General features: G+C 38.7%; 1 protein-coding gene across 1 annotated transcript in view; it reads right to left on the bottom strand.

Annotated features, from left to right (window-relative positions):
- SEC24B (SEC24 homolog B, COPII coat complex component) overlaps positions 1 to 23,034 on the bottom strand; it is a 47,575-nt gene extending 24,541 nt beyond the window's left edge. Inside the window, exons 1-4 of the mRNA XM_074147349.1 lie at positions 22,911 to 23,034; positions 16,821 to 17,519; positions 9,794 to 9,979; positions 4,390 to 4,494 (exon numbers count right to left, since the gene is read on the bottom strand). Of these exons, the coding sequence (XP_074003450.1) occupies positions 4,390 to 4,494; positions 9,794 to 9,979; positions 16,821 to 17,519; positions 22,911 to 23,034 (1,114 nt within the window). The remainder of the gene's footprint in view (positions 1 to 4,389; positions 4,495 to 9,793; positions 9,980 to 16,820; positions 17,520 to 22,910) is intronic.
- Positions 23,035 to 23,294: the final 260 nt, after the last annotated feature.

The following is a 23,294-nucleotide window of genomic DNA, read 5'->3' on the forward strand; positions in this document are numbered from 1 at the left end:
AGAAGACACCCAAATGCTTAATTTTTAGTTCACCCTATGCATATACTTGAATATCTCGCTGTAAAACATTGGAAACAAAAATATTTTCAAAACATTTCCTCCAGTGACATTTCACGTACGCTCCCGAAGAAAAAGGATCAAAGAGAGAAAATGCATCTGCTCCTTAAAACAACCCAAGCCACTGAGTGCAACAGAAAAGATTTAGTATATTGAAGAATTCAAAAGAGACCATTATATATATATATAAAACTTCTTGTGGCAGAACAGACTCAAAAGATATTCACTGATACTGTTCTACTCAGAATGATCAACGTGACCACACATCCCATCGTGAAGCTGAAAGTATTTCAAGGGAGAGCTTCAATGATGGAACATTTGAGATTTGATCCTCCTTCAATTGAGATTTCCAAGTAAAGAGACTCCTCCACATGAAAACGTAACATCACTGGCACTTGGGATACATTAATACCATGGCAACTTCATGACTGTATAGATTATTTTTGACCACTTTGCCTTCAAAGCATTCAGCTAAGAAACAGAAAACCTATTCCAAAAAAACCACAACAAGAGGTATTATTTTAAATAATCTATTAATCCTGTGAAAATCATACAGTGTTAGTTTTCAGATTGTTTCTCACCATAAATTTCCTTTTTTTTTCCCCCTGAAGTTTATAAAAGAACATAACTGCAAAATGTCTTTTCCTTCCTCTTTTTCTATTGTAGAAACCGAAGGAAATAGGATTCATTATTTTGTTCCCTGTGCAAGAACACGGCTTTTAAAGGTTTGGCAAGTCCTACTACAGAAAAGCCCAAATGTACTTTTATTAGGTCAACAAGATTAAGATTTAAGAATTTTGAAGAAGTTTTTCTTGTCTCACCATAAGTTAGTTCTGCATTTCAAAAATATATCAAGAGGGTATAAGCACAGTTGTGAACATGTAAGACACTACATTCAAGCTTTCCGATTTAAACCCTATGTCACTCTTTTCAATTTTCCCCACAGTAAGTTGTATTCATAAAATTATATCCATCTATTATATAATTCCACATAAAATGAGTTTGCTGTTTTCAGTAGGAAGATAGTAATGATCCAGTGAGTTGCAAAGAAGTATTATATACTCCCCAAGATCTGCTAGAAAAGTTGAGAGAAACCAAGTTGATAAACATATGAAAGAATGTATTTTAAAAGCACACAACTTAGTTGTACTTCTAAAAAAAAAAAATAAATCTATGCATCGTTTCTGACATACAGAAAAGTTTGAGTCAGAAAGTAAAATCTCAGATATTTTGAAACACAAACAAGGTCTGCCTAAACTAAAATAAGAAGATGAAACCTATTACTGAGTATCCCATTTACCTACTGAAGACCTTTCACTTAAGGTCTTGGCTTTGCTTCTAAAGGACTTTCAAATTTTGTAACACGTTCTTGATAACTGTCAGAGTCCCAATGCCTACAAGAATTACAACGTGCCCTGTTCCACTTTCCATTGGAAAACAAATGCTTGAGTCAAAACCAGCAAGTTGTAAAGTTTCCTGCAGACCAAAAGTAGCTTCAAGCTCTAAGCTGATCACATGTCATGGAAATCTCACAGGTTCTCCACCAATAAAAACACAAGAACTTCCACAAAAATAAACAACAGTTTTCCTATGCTTAAATTAAGCTACAACAGCTGTCAAAGTTTACTTTAGCATAATAAGCAACAGACCAGAGAACATACTAGGAAGACAGGAAAAAAAAAAAAAAGTTTTGTAAAGAAAAAAAAAATTAGAAAACACTGCTTAGACAAAAGTAATAATTATAACATGCTTTTACAGTTAACTAATTATTTTATCAATAGAACTTTTGCTTTCAGAGTTTTCAAGAACTCTTCGGCAACCTAGTTAAAGATCTAACCGGTAAGAGCAACAAAAAATTGAGAACCTACACAAACACAAGCAACCAGATGTCCAACACCTACTTTTCATATAACCACTGGCACAGCCTGAGCTAGAAACCCATTTACGGAATTTGTTTAGGATTTACATTAATTCCCGGTGACAGGGGATGCTTATTAATCAGGTAGCCTACGTACTGAACCTGGGTGCCCTTTCACTCTTTTGCATAAGATAAATTTAAATATAACAATAGCTCAAAGGCTACAGGCTTTGGCGAAGTACAGAACTTGAGAGACAAAAATGGTAAGGAGTATAAAGCTTTGTCTCTGCAAGGTTTAGGGAACAAAGTAAGGAGACAAAGGCTGTGGTTAATAAAAAAAAAACACCAAAAACCAAAATCTGGCATATTCTTTGATATGGCCTTGGCATGGGATTAGGCAACAATAGATAATTATCTGCAGAAAATTCCCTAAGTAGCCCTGCAATAAAAAAAAACCACCAAAATCCTCTACTGGCTCTTTTAGCCTACTCTTTAGCAAACAGCAGCTGCATCGCAACAGCTAAAGCAAATTTTATACCACTAAGTGGAATTGTTTTTTAGCTGGTAAAGTCTAACTAGACTCATAGCAATAAAAACCCCTGGTATCTAAAATTAGGAAATACGTTAAATTTAAAAAGAAGAGTTATCCAAGAGTTATAATGCGTAATACTAATACTCAAGCTTGTTCAAAGATCAAATGTTTTATCATATAAAGGGTAAGTAAGTAAAGAAAGTGAACCAATAATCTGAAACATCAAGAATTACATAGGATATGCAAAGTATCCTAATAGTTGTGCTCCACTAGGGGTGGGGGTAATAATATCACTTATATAGATGGTGATATTAATATCACCCTCCAAACATTGTCCTTCTCTGGCTGGAACAATGGCAAGTGTCTTCAGCTGAAAATGCCTTCATCCTTGGAAAAATACAAACAGCAACTATTTTCTTCTGATGTCCTACTAATAATTCAACGTAAAAGTTGAATCAATATTATTCAAAATGATAACATGATCCCATCACACTGTTCTTAATTATGACCTGGACGTATTCATTGTTTTGCTCCATTCTTCACGATAACATTGAGCACATTACGCCACTTTCATGGTATTCTGGTTTTACAATTTAATTATTTTAATAAAATTCAGAATTATATATTTTTTTCCTGTCTAGTTAGAATCTGAATTAAAAGCTTAAAGGAAAGGTTACAAAGGCCTGCTATCCCAAATTAATACTCAAAGCCAGCACACACAAATGGGAGAGTATATCAGCACAAGGTATGTGCTATTGCTTCCATCTATCAACAAGGTTAGAAGTCTGTGTCTATGCTTATAAGTATCTAAAGGGTGGGTTGAAGGAGGAGGGAGCCAGACTCTTTTCAGTGGTTCCCAGTGACAGGATGAGGGGCAACGGGCACAAGCTGGAACATGGAAAGTTCCACTCAAATACGAGGAGAAACTTCTTTCCAGTGAGGGTGCCAGAGCCCTGGAACAGGCTGCCCAGGGAGGTCGTGGAGTCCCCTTCTCTGGAGATCTTCAAGACCCGCCTGGATGCAGCCCTGAGTGATGTGCTCTGGGCAACCCTGCTTTGGCAGGGGAGTTGGACTGGATGATCTCTAGAGGTCCCTTCCAACTCTGACAATTTCACGATTCTGTGATCTCAAAAAGCTTTTTACACGGTTACCACTCATATCCAGATTACAAAGACTTTTCTTTAAGTTAGAAGAAAAAAAAACTTAACCATCCAAGAAACAACGGTGATAAGAAATATCAAACTCGCAAAACCAGGCCATTCTGACAAAATACAGGCAGAATCATTGCAACCAAGAACGTAACATTGCAATCAATCAGGACAAACCACTTCTTTAAAAAAAAGTAAACAAACATTTTAAGTTCCCTACAAAGAAAGCAGGTTAAAACTGAACCTATGTGCCTGATCACAGAGACATACCTTAGAAGGAAAAAAAACCACCAGCAAATACTAAATTTATGGTCTTAAAAGGCACAGTTACTACCTTTCAAAGTGTACTTCACTACCTTAATTGCAAGAGTTCCCTATACGTAAAATGAGAAACAAGGTAAACACTGTTTAATATAACAGTACAAATGGCATCTAGTTGCTTAATTATCAGTCTCAGTTCTAGAGCTACTTCTCTTTCATCAAGAGTTTAAAACCTACTGCAAAACAAACTATTAAAAATATGGGAGTCTTGCAAGTTGTGAATATTACTTTGTTAGATACAAAACACATCTGATATTAATATGACCAAAAAAAAGCCCATTTGCTGACCCACCACTGAACTCCTTTTTGTTTACTATACTAGAAACAGATGGGAAATTTCTAATTAACGTGATACATGATGAGTTAGAGTGACGTTTCGTCTTAAAAGAAAAAAAAAAGTTTCAGGGGGTGGAAACACGGAACAAAACTTGAGTAGGAAGAGAACAAGATACTGGTGTAAAGCTAAAGCCAACCTGCTTCCTCATCCTCCTCATCCTCTTCCTCATCATCTGAACTTGATGACAAGGGAGCTGGTGCAGAGCTAGCTTGATTATTAACATATCCACCATACTGCATGCCTGTGAAGTGGAAAGCACAAACATAAGAGTCAGACGGACAGGAAAGATGAGAAACGAAAGTCACAAATCATTGCATTAAATGCGAGAGAAATTAGCCATTCTAGAGAAAATCCCAGCATGCAGAAAGTTAAGTCTACAACCCTACCTATAGAACTATAGTTCATATATGAACTACATGAGCAGTACATCAGAAGCAGGTTTTAGTGGGCTAGGTTAGCAAAGTATTATTAGCACATGGAAGTTAGCAGAAAAGTTTATATATATATTTGTGTGTGTATGCACATGTATATTAGGAAGTTAAACACACACAGAGACTAGAAAGTACGTACGTATTTAGTATCAGTTTGTCCACTAGAATACTTTCATAAGTTAATATATAGAAATAAACGAGTTCCCAGATAAATTCAAACTGTGTTATGAAAACTTTAATATTAAAGTTCTGCTTGGCACACCTGCCCCTTTTAAGACAGGAATAATTCATATTGAAATTCTGAACACTGTCAGAAATTCATGAAATATACTGCTGCTGCAATATGTGAGAGTACAAACATACCTCAGCAACACCGACAGTGAAATTTAAGCTATGTAAACCCATAGTCTTATTTTTAAATTAGTGGCGAAATTCAGGCTCATAGACCCATTTAAGCACCTAAATAAGCTAACTGCATTTAAGATCTGGTGACAACACAATTGTTACCACTGTCACCTCCAAACCATGATCTGTAAAGTTTTTGGTAGTGGTTTTTCTTGGTAGTGGGTTTTTTGCCCTTTTTTTTTTTTTTTTTTTTTACAACGTCTACTCTCAACATATGTGAACAATACACAAAAGCAACACATACATATACCATTTTAAAACAGAGTAAAGCATGCAGCAATGACATAATTAATTTCCTACATTACTCATTACTGATTAAACTTCAGCATCTCCAAGAAACCTTAAGTTTCTCTTGTCTCAGGGCAGGGTTAGCAAGGATATTAAACATGCTCGTAGTCAGGCAGAGGCATCCTAAATAAATGCAAGCAACTACTGTTTCTCTCTTAGCAATCCAATGGATTGCTATAGCAAGAAAATAGCCTAATTCTTTAAAACTCTTCAAAATTTTTCAGACTCAGAGTTTGGGATTTTTTTCCCCTGTAGAAACACTGTGGCATCACTAGTGTTCATTATTTTAAATAATACTATAAAGCACTACAGAAGTGTTGTATGTTATACATAATCTGAAGTCATGATGGTAATTAATAATCCCTCTATCCACAGTTTAAAGCAGCTATATCAATCTTTATTTAAACAATGGGCTAAAAATGCTGTTAGTTTCATGGGCTTCTTAAAAAGGGTTAGCAAATGAACCCAAGAGGACCACTTCAATTTCACTTAAGACAAAACAAGAGAACCAAGGTGAAGAGCATCTATTAAAACAGTGGAAGTAAAAAGAAAACAGAGCCAAACCATATCACAACATTCTTGAGAAGCTCAACTTTCATACAGAGATTAGTGCAAGGAAGACACTGGCATTTTTTCCACTTTATCTAGTGCATCAATACTCCTACAATTCCAATCAAGTTTCTCCATCACATAAGTAGACATAATGATGAAGGCAAAATCAACCCAAGTGCAACTGAGGATGTACAATGCTTCAATTTCTCTATACTGCTAAAAGACAGGACTAACTCAAGTCATTCATAGTCCTGTCTTTTATGAAGGCTCCTGGATGCACTTGATAAGGAGGACACAGGAAAAAAATTCTCTGTGTAAAACCAGACGACAGCCTAGGAGGCTATGTGTTTTCTCAGGCCTCGGAGAGCTACTGAGGAGCAAGACAGAACAACCGCATTATTGTGAAGGAGAAAAAAACAACCTGAAATAATTAACATGCAAGTAAAAGGGGAAAAAAGTCAGGATGACAAGAAGAGATGGACTGTAACACAGACAGCCAAAGTAAAAGAAGATGGGCACAGTGTGAGAGTGCATAGACAGACCTCTAGCAAATACCACGTCCACAGATAGGAGAAGAACGTAAGTCAATCTACCTGGAAAGGGTACGCCAATGCAAAAATTCCAACCATGGGCAGGTGAGAAAAAAAGACTGAATTCGTCGTTCTACTAACGCTCCTTTGGAGTCTTCAGAATGTTTTTTGGAAAACAAACTTCTACTGCTAAAACTCCCCCTTTTCCAGTCACTGGTCATATACACAAAGGATGCATGTGTTCAGAGAGCATACAGAAAAAGAAATTAAAAATTATGCTACTGACACAGAAGCCTAGGCATCATCAACTATGTCACTATGAGTCCTCTGGAGACAAGGCTGGTTTGACTCTTACCATCCTTGAGTTTGTGTAGATTTTTTTATTTTCACTGACAGCAGTACTACAAATTTCTGCCTTTAGGATACTCCTGTGCTAGCACAACTGTCTAGCCACAAAAACAATCTGAGAACTGATTTGGCTGACAAATTATCTAGTTCAAAACGTCATTCTCAGGTGGAGAAGCCTCCAATTCTAGTTCACTGCCCAGCAATGCCACCAGTAGTCCAGCACAGGGGAGAAAGCAACTTAAGGACAGAAATGGGTGGCTGAAGACAGCAGTTCCACGTGCCACCATGTGCCTAATCAGGATTTCTGTTGTGACAACCCAGTTCTGCTTAGAATTTTTTACAGAGTTGCTAATAACGCTAAAATCTCCCACTCTTAAAACTGCAAAAAAGCTTATTTTGAAATCATTATTTATTTGGAATGAGATTACTTCATAGGTCTGACTTAAAATGCAACCATGTAATTTAAATTGTCACAAATTTCTTGAACTGGAAATTTCTAAACCCTTCTACCAGTGTACCTGTAATATAATACTATTGAACTCCAAGGCTTTATCCCACTATATTTTACAGACACCTAGAAATGTAGGTGGGAGGACACAAAAAGATAAACTGTGATAAGAACTCATTTGTCTATGAAATAAACCAACTCTTTAGGTATTTTAAGTACAGGCACCCATACCATGAAAGACTTTAAAACATAAAGTGTGTATTTTATGTGGCTTTATAGTTTTATAATGGAACGCCCACCAAAAATGAAAATGAAATAACATGCAAAAATAAACTATATTGTGAAATTCTTTAACCAGCTCTCTACCAACAGCCCTCATTTTCAATGAATTTACTACAGCATTAAGATCTTAATATTACAAATAGCAGCTCTTACAAAATGAACTCTCCTCCATTCTTAAACTCTTTGCTTTAAATTCCTTTCATTAACTCATCAGCTCGTCTCATCAACATAAAACCTAAGGAGGTCTACAAATAACATCCGGACAGGACACACATTCTCAAAGTTCATCTCTAAGATGCCATCTTCAAGTAAATTAGTTTATCCACATTAAATTAGTATGGATATTTATGTAAGATTAAATAGGCTTTAATACATTTTAAGATTTTGTCCTGCTAGAACTTAGCCAAGTAAACAATTAGAGTATTTTAATTCTGTATAGGAATGCCCACATAGGAACTTAAAACAATGAAATCCACTTTAAAAATTAATTCAAGCTGGTTTTCCAGAATGCCTTCATGTAAAAAATACTACTCTGTAACAAGAAAAAAAAAATCAGTCCATTTAATCTTGGCATGAGAAACACACTTGGAATTCTAACAACCAAGACAAATAGAACACATCTACTGAATATTTTTTCAGTAGGTTAATTTCTATAAATACAGTTATCACACTTGATTGGTAACAAAAAGGTATTGCAAGAGTACATTGTGTATTTTACACTCGAAACTAAATGAAAAGTGTCTGAAGTCTTCTAATGCTCAGAAAAATATCACCTAAACATAGAAACATGCGTGTGATGCCATGCACGTGAATTTATTATTGTTTACATTAACAGAAATACTAGATCAACACAAACTCCTGATGACTTATGTTTATATTCCTGACATAAGAATATTGTTAATTTTAAAAGTGTGCTCATTCAGCTACATACTGCATTAACCTTCACTTATGTGGAAGTACATGAATTTAGTGAAAAGTCCAGCAGTGATTTGTATTTAATGTACCAAGTGTTCACACATTATACAAGAATCACTGCAAGAACATGTATGTTGCACATCAAGGCAAGCACAGTTAAACAGCTAAAATCCTTTTCTCATTAGAAACATAGTTATGCAATTTCTTTGGAAGATGAAGCAACCGTACCTTCTAGCAAGCGCATCTAACCTTACCAATTCTACCCAGTACCAAAATCAACTATAAAACTGTGCAAGAACCAAGCACAGTTCCAAAAACAGATTTATCATTTTCTTTAAAATGGTACATTGCACATAGGACTTCACAGCAATGAAGAATTACTTTTCGCCTGTAAGATACATAGAGCTGATTCACAGACAAGTTATTTCCTTATATTCTCCACTCCACCAGAAAAAGGAGGAAACGGAGGAAAAGGGAAACTTTGGACATTAATGTCAGAGGACTTTGATATTTAAGAATAAAAAACATGCTGTGACAGCCGCACACCATGCTTTTGAGAATTATTTTGAACACTAGACATATTACATTGTCCTGGACAAAATTAATGCCTACTTCCACCTCATACAGCAGGTTCTTTTTCTGTAAGAATTTAAAATCCTGAAAATACCAAGAGAAAACACAGTCAAAAAAAAAAAAAGTGTGGTAAATTAGATTTTGAATACTAGATAACAGAAATATGTAATAGTCAACAGGCAAATCAAAACCTCAGGGCAGAATTAGCGTGGCTGAAGAAGGCTCAAGACCCAACTGATTCTTTGTCAAGAGGCTACCAACATCAGAATAGGAAGAAACTTATACAAGCACTCCTGCAGCAGCTTTCCACAGGAGCTTACAGCTATGGAATAAGAAAATAATTATATCAGTTTGAATTTAATACTCAAACTCGCTCTGTTTCCCAGTGCTAGCGCTAGCAAATTGCTAGTTTACATCTGATTTTTCCATACAGATTGATTACAAAAGCTACTTTTAAGACCTTCTTCCAAGAAGTTAAAACAAGCAAGCAGCTTTTTAGAACAATAAGGGAACTAAAGGGCTTTTTGAGGAAGAGACATGTAAGACTGCCAACAAGACAAACAAGCCAAAGATGACATATGGCCCAAAGAAATCAAACAGAAGAGCTAAGAGAAGCTAGAACCAAGATAGTACAAAACAAGAACACTAAGGGAGCTTGATGAGATGCAAGAGTTGTATTCTGGTCAGACAAATGCGGAAGAGCAGCAATAATCCACATGTGGAACTGGGCAGAAGTCTGTACTGTAACTTCCCATTCCCTTTTAGTACCTTCCTGAAGGGCCGACTCCGGTGACTGTGTAACAGAGGGTGAAGATCGTGGCTGTGAAGAAAGGCTTGGAGCAGGCGTCCTTACTGAGGAGATCACAGCAGAGGAAGCAGATGTTCCAGCCCCAGGCTTGGTAAATGGAATGCTCTGGCTCACAGAGCGCACAGGCTGTGAAGAATCAACGCCACCTGAAAATAGCAACAGAAAGCAGGAATGCTTTGTTTGTATTTGCACAATTACACAATGCAAGCAATCACATTTGATTTCACAATAAATTCACAATAAATAAATTATTCCACAAATAATACAGTACTTCAAAGAAAGATGCCTTCAAACAGGTATATATGGAAAAGTTGGGGGTTTTTTTCAACTTAAACACCTCTAACATTAAAACTCCATTAAAATGAACAAATCACTGACAACTAACAGCAAAAAAGAAAAGCATGACACAGTAATATCAAGATTAAGCAGCAGATAAATTGATCCCCGTTTGATCCATCCTCACAACTCCATGCTTTCACAGGCTTCTCTTCCCAGATAAGAGGAACACAGTCCATGTGGAATAGCTCCCTCCCGATATTCCTCCCACAGGCAGGAAACCCTAGAGCCAGCTGTGTATCAGACCAGTATTCTGCCTCCCTTACAGGGCTGGCACTTTGCAATTTTGGTTCTCAATTATGAGACCCATACTCCAAGCAATCTGTTTCAATCAACTCTGAGTATTCTGCAGAACTTCTGATGTGTTTTAAACATCTGGACTATATATAATCTGCTTAAAAAAGTCAGATTAGTGCTTTGAGAGACTTACACAGCAGAGTCGAAACTCCTATCAGATAAGGACAATATAACTTCAATTAAGTCACCTTTTAAAAGGGTTGCTTTTTGTTTATAAATTGAAAAAATTCCTCGAATTATGATTCTTTCCGAAAAACCTGACAGCCCAAACTGTTAAAAGTAGCAATAGAAAGGAAAGTGTTTGACCAATAGTACTCAGTAAACAAACACAGAAATTAAGCAAGAACAAAATTCACTGTTTCTAGAGTACTTATTTAAGTTATAGAATTCACTAGAGGATGCACATGTAATATTAACTTTGGTTCCTATGCACGTATAGCAGTAGAGTTCATACAGTCCCTGGCTTTTCTTTACATAATGGAGTTGATATCCGAAAGGACCTTATGGGAAAGTTGAGGCTTCCTTTATAGGGGGAAGAAGAGGAGGCAGCTTAAAATGACCCTTCTGTTTATTTAATTTAGTGTCAAAATTAACAGCATACATACATTCTCACCACCTTAATGGAACTTTTATTTACTATGCAGTTTTCAAATATAATGTTGAGTATACATTACGGCTTTTTGGCAAGTGTTATCAAAATTAAAATCCGTATTTCTCCGAAGTACATACACGCAGCATTTTCTATTGAAACGCACTTGCTATAACCTCTGCTTCTACACATTATGTCAGGTAGACTCTCCACAGAAGCATCAGCACCTGTCAGCACAAGTGTTCTTGTTACAGTAGCTACACAGCTTCCTCAAACTAGATACGCAAGACGACAAGGGAAATTCTTTGCGACCTTAGTATGCTCACCCAGGTTTTGGAGCAGAGAGAATTGTTTATGGGGTTAGGGTATTTTCCACACTTCAAGTCAATACAGCAATCCTGCAGCATCAGGAACTGCTGTAGAGCATGCTAAATGCTATAATGTCAGTGTCACGTGTTCAAAGCCAAAACCAATTTACACCCGGATTAGCTGAAGATGTAATACCTTCCTGCCAAGTACTATTATCTACTCTCAAACAAAAGTTACCCAAAATATCCTTCAAAATTATGTGGATCCTTTAGATTTATTGTAAGATAACATTTTTAAACTCTGAGCAAAAAAATAACATAACTTTTTCTTTGTACAAAAATCCAACCCGCAAAATTACACGTTAAACCTTATCTGGTGATTCTGGAAAGTTTTCGAAAGCCATAAGTAACTAGGACCAAAGGTAACACTTAAGAGAAAGTTAATCTTTAAAAATACATTGTAAGTAACTATCATCACATGAGACATTCTATGGTTACGGTATTAGACTATTAATTTTTTCCCCCCTCTGGCCAGTAAGAAGATTGCACTCTGTCATATAAATACTGATCAATTTAGGACGGCGTATTTTAGCTCAAGACAAAGCCGTACTGAATACCAGTTTAGAGTACAATGAGTACCGGTCTGTGCACGGTTTTTAGTAGAACTACTTGAAAAAAAAATTAGGATATACTGAAATTCCTAAGGCTGCTCTCTGTGACAATGAGTTGCTACAGCTCCAATCTTGATTTTCTGCCCCAACCCCAATATAACATGCAATTTCTACTGAGAGATTTACCACCTCCCTGCAGCTTGGTTTTCAACAGCATCCTATCTCCCTGACTTTCTGTATCTCAGCTGCAGTCCTTCCCCTTTTTCCAACCACACCTATATTAGCAGATTTACAGGATTATAGCCTACATTTCTATGGAACTGGGGCAGCAAGGACTTTAGATCCTGATCTGACATAAGGGGAAGTATGTGCATGAGATAAAGAAATTAAAGTGTCTCCTGCTCAAGCAGACTGCCTATGGTTACAGGATGGTAGACAAGATGCAGGAAACAAAGAAATCCATACCATATACCCGCAGGAGGAGTTTTCTACCTTGCTCTCCTCAGGGAGGCAGAGGGGAGTCCAGTAAAATCTGGGCATTCTGGCTGACATCCACACTGACTGGAAAGCACCAAGAAAAATGAGAGTGCACGAATTCCAACCCAAATAAGCTGGAAAAACATTAAGGAAAGCTAATGACCTAGAAAGACAAAAAGCCCAAGTAATACAGAGTGTGTTATTTACACAGCCTAACACTGTTACTGGACGGTTTTACATCAATGCTGTTCTGCTGAAATACAGAATTTAAAACTAGAGAATGGCATTTTTGCCAGATGAAACTAGTTTAAACGAGCAAGCTGAAGAGTCTCAAATTAAATATTTGTATTCTACTTTATCTGTACATCCTAAAGCAAAGAAAAGTATTCTCACTGGCTGCTACTCATCAAAACAGGTCAACTTCCAGCAAAAGATGCCTCTTAAAATAAATTTCTTATTTTCCTCTAGTGAAACTTCAGCAAGCTTCACTGAAAATACTTCTGTGATTTCAGACAGTTGCTGCCGAAGTTTTAGAAAAAGATTTGGTTGCAGTTCTGCGTCCTCAGTACATAACATAAAACAGCTCATGGGTTTGATCTTAATAGATTCAGTTTTGGGGGCCTTCCAAGGCCCTACTCAAATTGGTTTACTTAAAAATCCAATTTTAAGTCCAAGGCTTAGAACTTTTCTGATTCGAGTAGAGAAAAATTCAGAAATCGCCAAACTTCTGAAAAGCTTGCCTCAGCCTAAGTTTCCTGAGTAAGTCCTGTTTGAACACACACATTTTATTAAAAACATGACATTCTTCTGTATAAACTGTGTTTCATTTTCATCACAGAGAGCTCTCAGTGTTCACTGAGCACACAAAACTGCTGCTAAAAAATACATTAAGACAGTAGTATCCCGCGTGACAGTCTTCCTAAGATTGGCTTATTTATAATTTAAGGATTGTGAGGGGTCTTCTTTCACAGCACAGCAGCAACGACAGCAAACTTTCTTATTGGCACTTTAATAGTAGGATAGTGTATCAAAATTTCTTTACCTGAACAGTTACAGAGAGCACACTCAGGAATTTCACTATATCTTAATTTTTTTTTTTTTTTTAATGGAATCAAATTATTCCATCTGAGAACAGTAAGACTGCACTGGGAAGTGTAGAAAGCATAACAGTGTGCAAAAAGTAAATCAATTACGCCAGGACCAAACAATTATTTGTCATCTTTTATTAGCCAGGTGTTGTAGCAATTTAATTTTTAATATATTTTAACCAAAGATGTTGAAATCTAGACTAAAAAATAAGTCATATTATTGGAGGCGGTCTGTTTAGCCCCAGACTTTAAAAGTCACTTAAGTCTTTAGAATTTAGTAATAAAACACCCCGGCTCTTCCTTCAGCCTAGCTACTGATTGCTACCTCTATTTGCTCTTTCCCAGTTAGTAAATACAGAATCATTTGTATGCTGAGGCTTAACCAAGATTCAGAGGGAAGAGAAAAGTTATTCTCCAGTTAAATCAGTTCCACAATCCAGTCCACTGTGCAAGGAAGCACAGGGCATGCTTATCTCAGCACCTCTACAAGCTTAGAAAGAATCTGAGTGTGGTTTAAATAATTACGCCTACAGTCCAGCAAACAACCCAAGTACTGCAATATTACTCAAGTGTAACAGAAACAATGGATCAGTGTTTATTTTCCTAACTGTAAAGTGTGTACCTATCACACACCACTACCAAAGCCAGTTCTATCATCAGCTCTTTGAAATTCAAGCAGAATATCACTACTTTTCTTGAGGCCATGTATTAACTCAATCACTCCCTTAAGAAGAGCACTGAATGGTTCAGAAATAAGACTATCCATTGCTCATATTGCTCTTCATGGTCTGGCCAGCTCCACTGTTTCACATTTAAAAGAGCTGTTCCTCACGAAAAATACTGTTATGAACAAAAAAAATGTATTTCAAGATTCCCTCATAGGAAATAAAATTAACAGGCAATTAAATTAAAAACTTCTGTAAATGAAACACTAACAGTCTGAACAAACAATAAGTTGTTTTCATATGAGGGATGCCATCCAGAGGGACCTGGACAGGTTTGAGAGGTGGGCCCATGCAAACCTCATGAAGTTCAACCAAGCCAAGTACATGGTCCTGCACCTGGGACATGACAATGCCAGGCACAAATACAGGTTGGGTGGCGAATGGCTGGAGAGCAGCCCTGAAGAGAAGGGCTTGTGAGTGCTCACGATGAGAAGCTCAACTTGAACTGGCAATGTGGCCTCACAGCCCAAGAAAGCCAAGCGCATCCTGGGCTGCATTAAAAAAAGTGCGGCCAGCAGGTCACGGGAGGTGATTCTACCCCTCTACTCTGCTCTGGTGAGACCCCACCTGGAGTAGAGTCCACCTCTGGAGTCCTCAACGCAGGAAGGACATGGACCTGTTGGAACAGGTCCAGCGGAGGGCCATGAAGATGATCAGAGGGATGGAGCACCTCTCCCATGGAGACAGGCTGAGAAGGTTGGGGTCGTTCAGCCTAGAGAAGAGAAGGCTCCTGGGAGACCTTATAATGGCCTTCCAGTACCTGAAGGGAGCCTACAGGAGAGATGGGGAGGGACTCTTTGTCAGGAAATGTAGTGACAGGACAAGGGTAAGGGTTTTAAATTTAAAGACGGGAGATTTAGATTAGATACCAGAAAGAAATTCTTTCCTGTGAGGGTGGTGAGACGCTAGAACAGGTTGCCCAGGGAAGCTGTGGATGCCCCATCCCTGGAGGTGTTCAAGGCCAGGCTGGATGGGACTTTGAGCAGCCTGCTCTAGTGGGAGGTGTCCCTGCCCATGGCAGGGGGTTGGGACTCGATGATCTTTAAGGTCTCTTCCAACTCTAACCATTCTCTGATTCTACGACTACTGCAAATCTTACTATTCTGGTATGATACTTGCATTCTGCCAAGACCAGATGTAGATTCTGTGCTCAACTGAATAAATTTTTCTTGGACAGAGTTCTAAACCTTTAATCCTTGAAAGAAGTAATTTTTATACTCAGCCTTGAAACGTCATTAACTTCAGAAGCTTTTTACGGATCTATTTTTCTTTTTTAAACAGTATTTTTTTTCACGTTTTTGACATATTAAAGAAAACCGCGCAGAGCACCTCATAGAGACAGAATTCAAATCTACCAATATTTGAACTACCGAAACTGAGCTGAAGGATGACACTCTACATCCTACTCTTGGGGGGAAAAAAAAAGCAACATTAAAACTAAATTCAACCTTGGTATGGATTGGACAAGCTTGATTTCAGCTTATCTGTTTTGCTCAGGCAAAGCTTTACTATCATCAAAACCATGTTCTTTCGTAAATCCTTGTCTTAGAAAACCTTGTCTACAAGGACTCCTAAAACAATTGCAATGTTAAACAATAATCTGAGCTATCTGGCATAAAAAAGGAAACATTCTACAGTTCTCTGTCTCATCAGAAAAAGAAAGTAATTAGTCTTCCACAGTTTACAAGTCAAAACTACACGAAGTCAGAAAATTACCAGTAGAGAAAAAAACCTACAGAATTTTCCTGCAAACATTATTGCTCTCTCAGAGGGTGAGACGTTTCAATGTGGAGGCACCCCCACATCTCTATTCTCTTCCGTTCTTCCTATGAGTCCTGCCTACCCTATGAACTTTGTACTCAGTTCTGCATGAAGCTACTAGCATGAAGCTACTAGCAAGGACTGAGCATACTTGCCCTCAACTTTCACCTTCCCAATTTCATTCTCTATAGCTAGATCCAAACTAAAAACATCAAGATGTTGCTCACAAAAATCAGCTAAAACCACCCAAATTGCACTCTCATTCAAATGCTCACCAAAAAATATCAACTAAAGAAACCCCAATTGCCTCCAAACCCACGTAGGCTCAGCTTCTTCTGAAGAGAAGACTGCATAAATGTTCATTTAGGTAAAATTTAAAGAATCAATATAGATCATGACTTAAAAAAATTCTCTAGCCAGAAAAGGAAAAAAGTACCTTTGTGATTCAGAATATGTCTATTAATATTCAGAATAGACATACTTCAAAACCACACAAAAGAATTCCCTTCTAAGGCCATTTAGATGAAAAAAAACCCAAACCAATAAACTAAAAACATTCCCTAAACATCGTCCTTTTCTGTACCTCTTAATAGAAAGACATCAGTGATATGATTAGCTGCTATTGTGAGGACTGTGGTAACCGAATGGGAAAGGCTTCAAGAATGAATACGACAGAATTCAAAAGTACAATACAGAATTTCACATAGTGAACAAGTACAAATCAACCAGACCACATGATTCCCCATGTTTTCCAGACACATCTGGAAGTTCAGTAACCTTCAAATAATACCATACCTGTGTTTATTTGGTTGTTTAATTTAGCAACCGATCCAGCGAGATTCCTGCTGAAGCTGTCAGACTGAGCAGATGAAATAGTTGATAATGTTGAATTATATCCCACGGGAATGTGCTGTTGAAGTGAATGAGGTACTGATGTACTCTGGCTAGAAAAGGTATTTGTCTCTTTGGACTGTCCAACAGCAGGTAGGCTCTGAGAGGTAAATGCTTGCCCATACACACTGCCAGCAGCCGCAGGATAGGAAACATTAGGATACATGGCACTAGAAGCCACAGGCATGGCGTAGTGATCAGAATTAAGGGGAAATCCCTGAGATGCAACTGAAGAGCTGACAGAAGTGCTGTAGTGATTACCAAATGCTGAATATGACTGCTGAGCACTCGTATGCAAGTAGGATGCAGATGATATTGCTCCTTGAATAGGTCCTTCAGCTGACCCCACTGTATGGGGAGGAGTTTTATTGTACAACTGCTGGGATTCCTGTGTATTCAACACACTGGTACCCACAGAAGGTGTCATAACATTTTGTGCTGGTGCTGAATAATAAGTAGGGTAGTAATTGGCTCTATACTGATTATCCAAATGTGAAGCAGCAGCTTTATTGGGCACTTGGGAATAGTGTCCTGAGGGCACACTATAGTTTGGAGGATGCGAGCCATAGCCAGAAGGGAACGGCATCTGACTTTGCACAGGACCTGAAACAAAGAAAAAATATCACATGTATTAAAGGTGCATCTGACAATAGACTCTGTACTTACTCTGACTAACAATTGGTTTCTTCTTCTTTTCTGTCACTATTTTTGAGGTCAGTTTCCTTCAGCAGAAAGAGAACAAACCAAGTATAATGCATGCAAAATACAGTATTTTAAGTAATTTGCAAACACACAGATAAGCAACAGAAAAATACATTGCTTCCGTTATCCAAGACTTTATGCCTCACATTTGTACTTTTAATATTTTTTAAAAGTTTTTAGGAGATTGATATCTAAACAAATAGCGAGCAACAGTAAGCATCAAACTGATGTTTCTAAGCATCTGAATACAACAGTATGCCTTAAAAAACCTGACAGAGTATGGAAAAAAAAAAGCTGTAGTCAAACCAGTATGACAATTGTATACTTCTTTACAAATCCTCAATAAAGTGACCATGAAAAAGTGCTGCAAGGCAGTTATTTTAGCCTTCTATGTTCTTTTATATTATGCTTTTATGAAAACCGACATTTTTATGAAACTACAGAGTATCTTAAAAGGCACTTCATTTCTGTTTACTGCCTGATACTTACATGAGGTGTGGGAGATATTGATATCAGAGAAACTGACCTCTGCTGTCACTGCAACTGGCTCTCCAACATTAGCGGTTAATTACATACTGGTCCAGCAAGGGTCAAACAAGTACTTCTTTGCTAGACACTGAATGTTAACTGCGTCCAAACTATTTTTTTCGACTGACCAATGGTAAATCTCAAAGTTCTTTTCCTGAACCCTGTTTCTATTTTCTAGTGAACCACAAATGCACTTCCCTGGATAACTTCCTTTCTTAAAATTACCACACCCTACTGCTCACGTCACGCTGAATGACTATCTCCCAGTCCTTGGTGAACAGAAACACAAGGACAGCACTGGGCCACTCGCAAATCTAAACAGCGAGTGGTAATAATAAATTGTTTATTTCCTCCCTTATATTTACAATTATTACAAAATACAAGCACTATTTCTCATCTTGAAATTTTGAAAAATCACTGTTCTCAAAGTAACACCCAGATGTTCTAGGATTAACTTGCAAGGCAATTTTAATAATGAATTTGTTAATGGAATCTTGTAAGCAAGGAACATACTGTCCAAAATTGCTTTCTGATAAAACTAAAAATGCCTTTTCATAATTGACAAGCCAGCAAGTTGAGCAGAAGAGAAAGGAGCTAAAAAAATGAACAACAGTAACTTGGAGTGCTGGGTCAAAAGACAGGCGTTTTGAGAGAAAGCGTAAGGAGCTTAAAAAAACCCCAACCAACCATATCCTGAGCTTTGAGGAGAATATGTAACTATGTTTCTGATTCACTATTTTCTTGAAAAAGTGGAGGCTGCTTCACAAAGCTGTGTAATTTATTCTCCTTTAAGGTAAAATTATTTTGAGTTAGCAAGTCATTAACAGCTGTGTGAACTTTGGCAGACTTTCGACCTGCTTTTTTAAAGTCTGAAAGAGCAAATTCAAAAATACATCAATAACTTATGTCTCTCTTATTGCTTTAAGCAGTTTTATCACTTAAGATGGCAAGAAAAGATGTCTTCTCTGAGGAGTCTGCGCATTTGTTCTACTAAAATATGCAGAATAAACTAACTGAGCAGGTATAATTAAGAAACTGGTTTAGGAGTACCTGACTCCTAAATAAAAGGTTACATATCAAATCATCTACTGCAAAGTCTTGCAGTATCGAGCTCTGGTTTAAAAACACATGCCATAAATAAAGACACATATTATATTTTAGATCTCAACCCCCTGGTCCTTTAAAAGCAATTTTTACAGTAACAGATGAAAGATTATTCCCATTATCTGAAATGAGTTTTTTGTCCGTTTGATTATGAAGAACATGAGTAGAAAGTAATTTTTGTACTGCAATTAGTAGCTGAAGCTCCTAATGACTAGATAATTGGACAGTTTTCAACACTGGAAATCTCAGTACATCTTCAGTGTCATTTTGAAATCTGGTTAATTGCACAATCTGTCCTCGTGTCTCAGGTACTCTACCTTCCTTCCAAAACACCTGACAAATTTCTTTCAAAAAAAAGTCCGTAAGAGGAGTTGAAAACCTCAGCTGCACACAGAAGGTATACTGCTAAAACATCATCTCTATAATGAAAGCCACAAACCTCTCCTAAGGACAAAGCAATACTTTATAATGTTATAATGTACAACTACACAGACATTAACAGGTGAACCCCACAAGCCTTATAACTTAACTTCGTAAAGCTTTGCTTGCTAGTGCCACATTTGTTTGAATTTTTATGTCCAGACATTCTCTCACCTGAATAATTAAGCCAACTACCATGTACCCTACCTACATGTAGTCTACATATCCTACACCACCATCTTCCTTTCTAGCCAACACCTGTTTTCTGTAACTTTTAACATCCCTTTACCCATCACAGCTCCCTCACATATCCCCTCCAGGACAGGCGGGAGGCCAGCGCTACTGTGCCTTGTTAAGCTCTGCATGCCCTTAATTGTCAGCAAACAAGCCAGCAAATCAAGCCACTGCTGAGCTCTCACAACAGCTCAGTCATGGAATTACCGTCTAGCTCCTTCATTCACGCAGCTTCCCATTTTCACAAAACATTCAGGGATTTTGTATCTTTCAGACCTCTATCCTCTTTATCAAATTTAATGAAACCAGTCTGAGGATGGATGGAAAACAAGGCTAAATAACGTCATAATTAAAATTATGGTCCCAAAACGCTAGTAGAGATACCAATGGTAATCTTACAAACCAGTTGTAGACAACACCAGACAAAAATCTTCTGGATAAATATTGGGATTCGATATGATTATTCTCTCAGCGTTATAATTCAATACATTAAACTGCTAGCACTGAAAACTTTCATCACTACTGGAAAATCAAATCATCGTTTAGTACTGACTAAACAAGCAACATTTTATTACGCTGACATTAGGAAACAGGTAATTTTTCACTTAGATGCAAAGCCACCTGTAAGACTACTACAATAAAATCGCCTCGAACTTGCAAGACTTTAGTCAGAAGAATTGTATTTTAAAGCCAGAGTTATGAACAACACCCCAAACAAGGGCCTCTTTTTTTCAGCATAGGATCAAACCGGGAGCACTGCAAGAGAGAATACAAACAAGAAGTTTATTTATTTTTTAAAAAACCCTAAGTTATACTAAAACTAAAGTCTCCAAGAGTCTCAAATGGACTTGGTCATTGGATCAGGCAAAACTTATTAAAAACAAAGCTGAACATCCTTTTCAGTCCCACTGCATGTGCAATAAGTTGCTTGCTTTCTCAAAAAAAACAGCTCCTCTTTCATCAGATCCCAGTAACTTCAGTTTTACCTGAAGAATCCACGTTTTATGAAATTAAAACACAGGGCACTCTGAATATCTGAAAGGATGCACTAGTGTATTATTTCAGCCAATAAAGAAATAGCTGTATTCACTTAAGTTTCTTACATTTAAACTCTATTATACCAACACAAAACCAAATTTCAAAAGCAATGACAATCTTTGTGAAATTTAGTTTCTATTGGACCAAATGGAAATTTCCAGTACAGTCTTTTTCTGCTTCTATTCCCCTCTACTCCCCCTCCTATTACAATTTTGAAAAGAAAGAAGCCTCAAATCCTGTGTTATAACTTCAGAAGATTAGTACTTAAAGATTAGTACTAATTAAAAATTCTGGAATGCTATTGCTAAATGACACGAAATGACAAATTCAGAGCTCTTGCCTACAAATCATCAAATATGCATCACTGTAAGATACCTTAAGGAACACAGAAGCCAAAATTAAGTTGAGTAGTTACCAAGATATACAATAAAAATTCAAGACTATTACAGAACATTGTATAAATTTCTTGGAATTAAAGAAAGTGTTTTGCAGAAAATAAATGGTCTATTACAAGGTTGTAAACATGCTGTTTTTAAGAATATCAGCAGCAACGTGGAGTTAATTAATTAAAATAACAAAAAGTAATGATGAATCTTTAAAATTATTGTTTCATTCAGTTAAGAACACAAGGAGAACGTATGATGTCAAGTTTCTACTTATTTCTGTGAAACACCCCCAGGTTATTGATGCTGTAGTAGCTGTGTCCTGATAACGACATGGTTTTCATTAAAAGACACAGAAGTTGGTGTTTTCTGAATAATTTTGACAAAACTTAGCATTATAATACTAAAGTTTGGACACATCTGAGGCATTAGCATCTTCCTAAAATCTACCATTAATCGCCTTCCTTTTCATTCACTTCAGTGACTTTTGCATTACCTGCAAACTGACTCAAAACCTACTTTACAGGCATGTAAGTGCTTATTCCCTAACTGCCCCTTTGGACATGAGAAATATTCACGAGTAAAAAAATTTCTAGGCCGTTACCCTGCATACTGATCCGTGCAGAAAAAACACCCGCGCACAAAACAGCCTGACTACAAAATAAAGGATTTAACAGTAGGAGCTAAAACTCTATGCAGGCAAGAGGCCCAAATTAGATACCAAACCATCATTAAGTGCGGACAAAGATCATACAGGCGTTCTGAGAAGTTAATGAGGTGTATTAATAAAGAACTGATTTTGTAGTGCACCAATTTAAAACTGAGAAACTGCACGCTAATTACTTTAATTGATAGCACAGTTAGTCTCAGTACCTCTCAGCTGAAAAACAAGCCAGTGCTTTGCGACTCTGAACTATTTTACCTTTGTTTTCCAGCCACCCACGTTTCACTGGTCCATCCGTGTTTATTCAACTCAAAAACCCAGACAAAGTTGTGTGAACACCTACCTACCTACTACTTTTACGTTCATAAACAGCCATGAAAGTAAGGAAGGGCTCTCACCCACAATACGTGGGTTCTCTGCCCAGACTCAGGCCCGGCCGCCAGAGCCGAGGCCTGGCGGTACCTTGGCCTCCAGAGCATTCCCGGAACGCCACAAAGCAGCCGCCACAGCACCCAGCGGATCCCAGTTAGCGAGGAGGGAAGGAAGCGGAGACACCCCCCCCCCCCCCCCGCACACCTCCTTCCCCTCCTTCAGCGAGGCCGGGAGAGCCCGCGCCTTCTTTAAAGTTAAGTCCACACGCCGCGGCGGGGGCCCGGGCGCGCCTTTCCCCGGCGGCCCCCTCCGCCTTTCAGAGAAAGGGCTTCTAACTTAGGCGCCGGCTCCGCCGCGGCCCACCGGGCCCTCCGCCGGCCCCGCGGCCGCCTCGGTGTCCCGCGCCTCCCGCCACGCCGGGACTACCCCCACCCCCCCCGGCCGCCAGCGAGGGAGCAGCGCAGCTCGCCCCGGTGAACCCCGTGGGCAGCCTCTCCCCACCGCCGCGGCCGCCGGCGCTAGGCCCCGCGCAGGCGGCCGGCCCCTCACCGTTCTGGTAGCTAGACGCGCCGCTCTGAGGGGCCGCGGCCTCCCGGGAGGCGCCGGGCCCGCCCGGGTAAACGGCGGCGGCGGCACCGGCGGGCCGGGGCGGCAGCCCGGCTGGCGCGGACATGGCTCCTGGCAGCTCTTCCTCACTTCGGCCCGCTTCTCTTCCTCCTTCTTCTCCGCCCCAACCGCAGACCGGGCGTCGAGGGTCGTCAACCGGGGGCGGGGGGAGGCCGAGGCCGCGGCCGCCCCACGAGAGCGGGGAAGGGCAGGAGTGCGCAGGCGGGCCCGAGCGCCGCTCCCGCCACCGCCCACAGCGCCCCCTGGCGGCCCCGCCCTGCCCGGCGTGAGGGAGGCCGGGCGCCGCGCCTGCCGCCGCCCGCACGG

This window comes from Numenius arquata, chromosome 5 (genome assembly GCF_964106895.1).
Source record: "Numenius arquata chromosome 5, bNumArq3.hap1.1, whole genome shotgun sequence".
Classification (NCBI taxonomy): domain Eukaryota; kingdom Metazoa; phylum Chordata; class Aves; order Charadriiformes; family Scolopacidae; genus Numenius; species Numenius arquata.